We start from the raw sequence: 9,771 nt of genomic DNA, 5'->3' as shown, positions 1-9,771 counted from the left end.
CTAACTGGGCCCAACTCGTTAGAAAATGATTTAGCTTATTTGTTATAACTTGTTTCAGATGTGAAGTAACGGGCTTGGTGGTATACACGTGGTAACGTGTAGCCAAAGAGTGACAATTTATGTCTATGTACTACCTTGTACTTCAAGGTTCCTTTTATTCCCTACTTCATGTACACTGATAATTGGAGTGGATTGCTGTGGTATTTCACTTCCTTTCATTTTTACTTGATTGATGAAAAACAACAGTTGAACCTCTTTTTTTTGGGGTTAGGTCTTGGTTAAGGGGCGGCACGGTGGTGCAGTGGTCAGCACTGTCGCCTCACAGCAAGAAGGTTCCGGGTCTTAGCCCCAGTTTGGGATCTTTCTGTGTGGAGTCTCCATGTTCTCCCTGTTCCTGCGTGGGTTCTCTCTGGTACTCAGGGGACGAGGCTGATTGATACTGTGAATGGTTGTTTGTCTATATGTGTTGGTCCTGCGCCCGTCCAGGCAGCTGTGGTAGGCTCCAGCCCCCCTGCAACCCTTTAAAAGGATAAGTGGTAGAAAATGGATGGATATAGTTTAAAAAAATACTCTAAACAAATTGATAATAATTTAGGATACCTTCTGGATGCTGAATATGAGTCACTGTGGTGCAGAGGAGAAGTTTTTACATTGTGTGTGTGTGTGTGTGTGGGGGGGGGGGGGTTCCAGATGATTTCAAGGGTTGCTCTGGGTGAATGGAGGTAAAAGAATATTGATTATAAGTTAAACGATGGAGAGCAAAGGAAATGAATGTGATTAGGAGATACTGTAGTTTTTAGTGGAGCTCTACTGTTTTTTTTTCTACTATCAAAATGGTCTGAAATGAATTAGGAATAATAAGTATTTTGAGGGGGAGTAAAGTCTAAATTCTTGAGACTCTTCCTCAAACTCTATGTTAAAAAATCTATCAGAACACTCCCTTTTAAAACATCCTCTACTTTTTTCCTCATTCTATTATTAAGCATCTTTTACTACTACCACTACTACTACTATTACTACTACTACTACTACTACTACTACTACTACTAATGATAATAATAATAATCATCATCATCAACAAAGCAGCAAAGCTCCTCTAATGTCTCCCAAACTTCCACTTTAGGAAACTTCCAGATCAGTGCAACTTGCTGTCTCTCTCTTGCAATGACAGAATCCTTGCCGCCAGATGGCGCCAGTGCTCCGCGCCCCCCTCCCTCCGTCGCGCAGCAGCAGCAGCAGCAGCGGCAGCGAAGCCACCAACTGGACATGTTGCGCACACATCTCCCCTCACATTGTCACATACACAGAGAACACCCCGGTCTGTTCCTCCTAGCTGGGTTCCTCACAGCTTATCAAATTATTATTACACAGCAGATGGGATGCGGTTCATTTATTTAATTCCACACAGAACCATGACGCTGTTTTTTTGTACAGGGGAGGGGGGGGGGAATCAATGGGGGCAGTAAAAATGGATTGAAGTTCAGGCAATTAAGAGTGTGGCGCAACGCCTGTGTGAGCATATTTTGATGACTTATTAATGTGTTCGAACAAGCACAGCCCTCCTCTGTTTAAACTATCGATCCCATCGATCAGTAATAAACTTGATTGAGTGGGCGGGCTCTGCGGAGAGACAGTGATGCAATTAGACGGTGATTTGGTACGGGTGGGTTAAGAGAGAAGAGTCGCCGTCTGAAATACAGATGTTTCATGCGGTGCTTTTTGTTCTGGGTATAACGGCGTACTGCCGCGCGCTGCTGTCCCTTTCCAGCACCGGAGGAGCTGCATGCGCACCGGCGCGCGCGCGCGAGCAAGAGAGGCAGATCAGTAGCGGCAACGGCGCGTGAGACCTTAAATGAGGATTATGGATTAAAGGAAAAAAAAAAAGGAAAAAAAAAAAAAAAGAATAACAGGTGGGCTTTTTTTTTTCAAACATTATTGATCCTGAGCGTCATATTGTGTGTGTGATGAATTCCTCAACCCTCCCTCCCTCCCTCCCTCCTTCTCTCTCTCTCTCTCTTCCTCTCTCCCGTTCCCTCTCGCTCTTCTCTCCTACCTCTCTCACACTCATTCTTGGTTATCGACTTCATTACAGGCAGCTTCTCTCCATTGTCTCCGCTAACAAATGCGCGGTTGCTAATTGCATTTTCACCTGCAGCTTCTCTCGTGGCGCCAAGGAGTTCTTACAAAAAAAAAAAGCAACAACAACAAAAAAAAACCCAAACAGAGCCACATTTATACATATATATCTTCACTTGTGGATTTTCTTTTTCTTTCTTAAATCTTTTTTTCTTCTCTCTTTTGCTCTTGTGGAAAAATTAACTCTCAAGGAGGACTGGTATTCTTTTTGTTTTTGTGGTGGTGGAGGGCGGGAGGGGACCTTCTGTGCTCCGCAAGGAAGTTGCCTGAGGCGGGCAGAGGACTCCAAGGAGCGCGCTGGAAGAGGCTGGCTCTCCTCACCCAATTCACATGTTGTCGGATGAATTTAACCTTCCTGAGGTATTCTCATTATTTTCCCCTCTTTTTTTTTCTTTTTTTTAAATCTATGAGTGACTCCTCACATTCCTCCATTAATGGATTTTTTAATTTTTTTTTTTTAGGGGGGGGGGGTCTTAATTATTTCTTTTATTGATTTATACTTATCTTCATTTTAAGTAAATTCTAGATGCTAGGTGAGTAAATGTCCTGTATACTTGTGCAGTATCGTTTCCTCTCTCTGAAGAGATCATTGCAGTGGTGCTGCTCCTGCTTTTACTGGGGATGGCACGGTCTTAATTAGGGTGCAGTCAGTGCTGTACAGAAGTATATGAGGCTGCATAATGAGCATACACCCATAGACTTTGATCTCACTGTTTCTCAACCTGTGGGTGTGTGTTTTATCTCCCCACACATTACTTAATCACGTCAGAGGCGTGTGTTTGGAAATGATTCCAGGCGCTCATCCATGTATGGAAACAATCAGATAAATGATAGAAAATTACCTTTTGACGTGATAAGGATTAGTCCGAAAAAGTGGGTTTCGAATGGCATTTCACTTTTATTTATTTTGAGGCTGCTCTGCAAGGGGAATCCAGAGGGGAGTGTGTGCGTGCGTGCGTGCGTGCGTGTGTGTGTGTGTGTGTGTGTGTGGGCGGACTTGGGGAATATTCCATTTTGTCTCGTGATATCCCGAAATGAAATATCATTCTGGAGAGTTGACAGTGGAGATCAAAATTGTGAGGTACGGTGATGAGGAATTGAGGGAGAGACTGTGGGAAAGAGAGGGAGGAAGGGATACGAGGGGGGGGGGTGGAGAAGGGAAAGGGTTGCAGAAAAGCTATCACTCTCTGAAAAGAGCAGTGAGCTCCCCAGAGAGAAGTGTTAGCCTGCAGAAGGTGATAGAACAGGGAGGGAGAGGAGGTGGCAGCGAAGGAGGGGAAAAATTAAGAAGTGGAGGGAGAGACCGGGAGGGTGTGAGAGACAGAATCAGGGGAAGGAACTGAGGAGGGTGTAAAACTCGACGAGTGGGCACCTCAACAGTCAGCCGTGGGTGTAAATTAAAAAGAGTGACGAGCCTGCCGCAAGACTCTTGGGGTTGAACCTCTTCATCTTCGAGCCACTAACCATCAGGACACATGTCTGCCACCGTCTCTTGCCGGCAGCCCACATGGGAGAGGAAATCTGGATTTGAGCCTTTTATAAAGTGTCATAAAGGACAAGGAGTCTCGCGGGAGTGTCACGCTAAAACAGCCAGGATGAGGTAGTAACTTATTAAGAATAGCATACGATCTAGTGAGACAGGGATGTCACTTCTCTCTGTTCCTTGGAGATTCTCAACAAGCGTGAGTGTAAATGAGACGTGAAACTTTTAATAACCTCTGGGCCTCGGCTTAGTCGGAAGAACACACAGCAAAGGCACTCGCACGCCACCTTGAGAAGACTTTTTGGTTTGTCTCTGGAGATGTTTGCATGTAGTTACATCTTGAATGAAGGCACGTTAGCCAATCCAGCCAGTGAACGTCCAGGATTACGTGATACTACAGAATACGACGAGAGTACTTTTACAGTGATCAGTAGAAGCTGGATCCTTCTTGAGATGAGGTTTTCAGCCTAGCTTTGCACGTACGGTTGCAGTGAAACTCGAAGACGTCGTTTAATTGGACAACTGTCTATGTCCCGGTATCACAATCGAGAAAGAATCAACTTATTCTCTCTCGTCCAGCCGCCTCTGGAACCTCAGATGGCAGGTGGCAGTCAGACGTTCTTCCGCTTCACCTTCTGCAACACTTGCCAAACGGTTTCGCAAGTGGCGTTCCAGTCACTCGTCAATCCACACACTTTACTTCCTTAATCTGGGACAACATAAAGTTTGTCTGTCCTGAGCCAAGTTTTTTGACATAGTTTCAGTTTTCCTTTTGCTGTTGAAAATCTGGATGAAACACCTTAGTGGGGAACCTACGGAACACGTGCAGAACCGCAGGCCAATTTTTGGCCTCTTGAAATGTGTACATTAGTCATGTGATGACTAACTTTTCCATTGATCCATCCATTCTGAACAGGTTGCCAGTCCATCGCAGGGCCAACACATAGAGACAAACAACCATTCACACTCACAGTCACACCTACAGTCAATTTAGAGTATCAGTCAGCCTCGTCCCCTCTTGATGTCTTTGGACTGTGGGAGGAAGCTGGAGTACCAGAGAGAACCCACACAGGAACAGGGAGAACATGGAGACTCACACAGAAAGAGCCAGTGCCGGAGCCGGGATTTGAACACGGAACCTTCTTGCTGTGAGGCGACAGTGCTGACCACTGCGCCACCGTGCCGCCCACTTTGAATTATGTAAAACAGCAATATCAAGCTAGCTTGGCTAAATACTTGACTTCTTAACGATATCATACTGACGTCAAGATGCAAAACTGTGAGTAAGGAAGCGGTTATGGGGGGTTAGATTACATGAACACAATGAAGTCATATTTATTTTTATAAGGACTGCAGCCCAAAGCCTGGTTTGGAAAAGATGCCTCAATCCAAGGAAAAAGTGTTGAACAAACAATATTGTGGAGAGTAGAATCCGTGGTGTTAGCAGATCTGGCTAACCTATATAAAGCAGGGTTTTTAATCATAGCAGGGGGCTCGCCTCTGTGTGAGTGTCTTTGACCTAATTCCATTTAGAGTGGAAAGAATCTGATGAATTAATTGGCGCAGAATCGAATTATAAATGGATCCATCGAGAGAAAGAGAGAGAGAAAGTCCTGCTGTGATTAGATTTGAGCTCCAAACCTGTTAGGGCCCCTGGTGGGTGAAACTAGGCAGAGCCGGTGAATATTTCGAAAAGTTCAAGTTTTTTTTTTAAATGATACTTTGCATTGAGTCACCAGCGGGCTCTGAAGCAGAAGCAGGCTTTTTCTGACGAGCACATGGGAGACATTTGCCTCCGAGGTTTTCTGCCAGAAAGTCTATCTAACAGAAAGCCAACTGGAAATTCTTCGTATTATCCTGTTGTGAGAGGTTCTATTTCAACTCAATACATGTTTTGTGAAACCTAACCGAGTAGTTTTGTTCCCTAAGTTTAAAAACTACGTTTTTTGACTGGAATGAACCAGGGACAGAAAACTGATATAAATAATGAGAATAAAAAGAAAAAAAAAAGGCATTTGAACCCAAATGCAGCGGGTAGAAGCCCCGTTTATATATGAAGCAGATATTTTTGAACCATATGTTGATTTTCTGTCTCTGGTTTTTTTCGGGGGGGGGGGGGGCAGCTGATAGCGTACAATATGATAAAATCAAATGATACACAAAATAATGTTGGATTGCATTTTCAAGCAAATAGCAGAATCTCCTCGGTTCTGACAGACACCAATAAATCTAAACTTGCGCGCAGAAATGATTTATGTAAAGAGATCTGAATGTAAAAGTGTGAATGTGAATGAACGCAAATGAAGGTGTGGGAAAAACATAAACACTGTTTTATTTTTTTCATGAAGGATTTTTTTGAGAGGATTCTCCAGATTTACCCCCTGACGCAACTCCGTGGACCCCCGGGGTACCCCAGTTTGGGAATCGTGGTTCTTGCCGAGTGATTTTATTCATGTAGAAGAGCATGAAATTGGGCTGCCCGCAGATGTGCCTGCCTGTTAATTGGCCTCATGAGCATGTCATGGTTAAAAATTGCCAAACATTAATCCGTCGACCTCTACATTACGAGTCCTACACCGTGAACTTCTGGTTTACTCTCTGTCTCTTCTACTTTATCAACTCACTTGCTAAACCATCTCTGGTAGAAAACTTTTCTGGCAGAAATTTTTCAAGGCTCTCAACAGCTTCCGGCGCTCAGCCTCGACAGGTGTTCCCCTCCGGCGACTGTCATTATGTTTTAATTGAGATTTAGTCGTGATTAGAGGACTGACATTTGCAACCGCTGGTATTATGACAAGCTCGCAGCCTCAAGTCAACCCAGGAGCCTTCAGGGGCCCGGAGGTTTGATGACCTTGTTGTTATTTCGGCCTGCGAGTTTACCCAGAGGAGACATTTGCTGCTCACGAGAGTCTCATCAGAAAGGTATCGTCTTATTTGGAGATAAGTGCATTCTGTCCAGTTTCTCCCACAACCCCCTCCCCCCTGTAGGAGAAATAAAGAGCAAAGGAATAAATCCCTCTATGACAAATGATCCTGTCCGGTTCAGGAATAACAGTAAAACACATACATTCCTGAGCTCAGTTGCTGTGTACCAACACCACCTCACCGTTTGAATGCTAATATAGTAAATTTATGGTTTTACTTTTGTTTATTGACCTTTATTTTGATTTATTATTTCTTTTTTTCCCCCTCCTCCTCCTCCTCTCCCCACCTCCTTCTTCTTAGACCTATAAGATGGCACAATCCTCAGGTCGTCCCGCCTAATCCGGTCATTAGTGTCGCGCGTTACAGGTGTGTGAATCTTGACTCCCATGAACCGTGATGCAGACCCGTGTGCTTTGATCTGTTTTAACTCGTACCGGCACGCAAAATAAAAGCATTTTAATTTGGCACCAGCCCTACGGGAGTTTCTACAGAAGATTTGCCGTATCGATTTTGGCGCGAAGTGTATTTTTATAGGTGCAATGTGCTCTTTTCCAGATCAAACATCCGTAACGCCCCGAAAGTATCCAAAACAAACCTGTATGCGAGCATCACACTTAAAGCCCCAGCAGCACCTCTAATCTATTGTCTCCGTAGTAAATTTGCATGCTCCACAGTTCAGTTTGGCGTGCTGGAGAAAGAGCAGATGTGCTGCAAGAGAGAGCGTTTTTAAATCCTACATGGAGCTGGGATGAAAGGAAGTGCAGAGTGAATGCAAAAAAATTTGGCATATTGACGAAATTGAGCTCAGGTTAGATAGCATCGGCAAAGAACAGATCTTATTTTGAGTTTTCCTTTCCTCTGGGTAGCTTCTATCCACTCACTGATTCAACATTTTAATGTTTGAAATGGAAATCACCCACCGCTCAAGATTTATGTGGAAGATGTCTTGTAGATGTTGACAAATTGACATTGAGATGAACGCAATATTTGGAGAAATTAGCTTTCTTGCTACGAGTTAGATGGTTTGTGTTGACTGGTAGTTAATTTTGTAAGCTTTCAACAAAGAGCCCCACTTTCTCCCAGTACTAACTCATGGTAAGACAGTGTGTAACTGTATTTCCCTTAAAACTACTTCCTCGACATTTGAATAATACTCAGTAGTGTATTTGTGCTTTATGTTTGGAAGCTATAAAGCTAATTTACGCTACACTGTGTGTTGTAGACAATCGTAAATGAATGGTTCATCCAAAAGGACAATTCAGTCATTATATATTCACCCTCACACTGATGGAAGGTCAGATGAAGTTTATTTAGTCCACAAATCACTTCTGGACCAGTTTTCAAATGTAAACAACAACAACAACAAATTACACAATAAAACTATAAAGCTTCGCGGTTTATCGTAGCTCCTAGCTCCTTTACGCCGCGTTTTTAACCTCTCCAAAAATATGGCACAATTTAGAAACAACTTGAAACGTCAAAGCTTCAAGATACTTGGATACCTTCAGACGAGCATTATGGAGGAATTTTATGGCTCTATTATGTTTGTTTTTTGTTTTTTTTACATTTTAAAATTGGTCTCCATTCACTCCCAATTGTTCGGGAGATTTCTGCAACACATTTTCCTGTGAAACTCCAGCGGAGTTTAGTGATTTTCTACCATTGAGCACAGTAAATAACGGCTGACTTTTTCATTTTTGGGTGAAGTGTCACTTTAAGCTCATGTGTCTTGCAGAAACGGTAACGGTTATAATAAAGATTAGCATTTTAAATGGCCTAAATATAAAGAATTGATTTCATGAGATGTAACCAGACTGCTGTGAATCCTTTTTATTCTGATATGCTTTATGTAATAGCTTGTGCAGCTTTATATCTTTCTTCTGAGGGGCTGTATATCTCTTCCTAATATGATGCAGGCAGATTTCGGTGAAAAAGGTGAGGGACAGGAAGTAATTAACCCACACTGAAAGACTTATTTAGGCATCAATCGCTTTTTTCCCTTTAAACAGCATCCATGCAATAAATAAAATCAGGGACTTTGGAACGGGGAGCTAAATGAGAAAATAATTCCCAGAGGCCTTTGCTCATGAAAGCACATTAGCACTCATATCATGTAGGAGCCAACGAGTTTGTCACAAGCAATTTTCAGTCCCAGTCCAAACCAAGTTATAACACGCTTTAATGACATGGCTGTGTAATGTGCAGTTCCGTGGATTGGTGTTATTACTGCCAGGGAAAGAAGAGCGCTCTGACAGCAAGAATTCCATATTTAATAATATTAACATGAAGAAACAGAATCCAGCATTAAACCCACCTGTGTGTGTGTGTGTGTGTGTGTGTGTGTGTGTGTCTGGGTGTGTGTGTGTGTGTGTGTGTGTGTGTGTGTGTGTGTGTGTGTGTCTGGGTGTAGTGGATGTAATGTGTTCATTCAGCTGCAGCACAAACAGCAGGTGCCTGAATGATGCAACACACTTGCTCCGAGGCACCGCTCTGTCTTTTCAGTGCTTGTTTCTCTCACGCTGTCTCTCCTCTCGTGTGTCTACTACCTACACCCCCCCCCAACACGCACACACTTACACACACGCGCTCCCCGAATGTCTTGCCTCGTCTCTGCTGCAGCAGGTAATGTGCGCCTTCGTGTGAATAGCCGGAGGAGCTCACCAAGGTTCTCTGCTGTCATTTTAACAGCTGTTCCACTCATCGATATAACAAGAGATATGTGTGTGTGTGTGTGTGTGTGTGTGTGTGTGTGTGTGTGTAGAGGTGATTACAAGACTTTTCAAGTATAGAATTATAAAATGATTCTGCCAATTATGACAGGCCTCCCAGAACATGTGTCTGTCTTCATGGCTGAAATGTTTTGCCTCGCTCCTGAGTGTTTGACACACATTTGGCCCGCACATCCCCTCAGCAGCCGCACTGATACTCAGACTTCTTTGTCTCTCCCCAACAGGCTCTACTGAAGATGTGACTTGTGGATTTGCAAGAATCACTTCCGAACAAGATTTCTACCTTTCCACACAAGCAGCACTCCCCTATTTTGGAATATGATTGGCTCATGGGGCTCAGCTAGCTCCTACCCTGGGGTCCTTTACCCCTTTCTTGCTGACAAATAGGAAGGCTTTCATTTTAATATTCCCAAATACCATTTGTTTTGGAAAAGTTCCTCCAGAAAACTCATCTCCTGACCATGGAACCTCAGTTGAACCCGATCTCTTACCCACAAT

The 9,771-nt window shown here is 43.5% G+C and overlaps 1 protein-coding gene across 5 annotated transcripts in view; it reads left to right on the top strand.

Annotated features, from left to right (window-relative positions):
- Nucleotides 1-1,806: 1,806 nt before the first annotated feature.
- The window catches only part of grm8a (glutamate receptor, metabotropic 8a), a 308,183-nt gene continuing 300,218 nt past the window's right edge, over nucleotides 1,807-9,771 (top strand). For 4 of the 5 annotated variants that reach the window (XR_015112503.1, XR_015112502.1, XM_086202202.1 and 1 more), the window contains exons 1-2: nucleotides 2,085-2,496; nucleotides 9,498-9,771. The exon at nucleotides 9,498-9,771 is cut by the window's right edge and continues 506 nt beyond it. Coding sequence is in view for 3 of the 5 variants with exons in the window: in XM_086202202.1 (XP_086058328.1) it covers nucleotides 9,735-9,771 (37 nt within the window). In the remaining 2 variants the exon portion in view is untranslated. Of the gene's footprint in view, nucleotides 1,911-2,084; nucleotides 2,497-9,497 lie in introns of those variants that run through there. The other variant, XM_086202203.1, reaches the window with a different exon arrangement.

This window comes from Aulostomus chinensis, chromosome 4, assembly GCF_037954235.1.
Source record: "Aulostomus chinensis isolate RoL2024-O1b breed Wild chromosome 4, RoL_Achi_v1.0, whole genome shotgun sequence".
NCBI lineage: Eukaryota > Metazoa > Chordata > Actinopteri > Syngnathiformes > Aulostomidae > Aulostomus > Aulostomus chinensis.
This window is presented reverse-complemented; position numbering and strand designations above follow the sequence as displayed.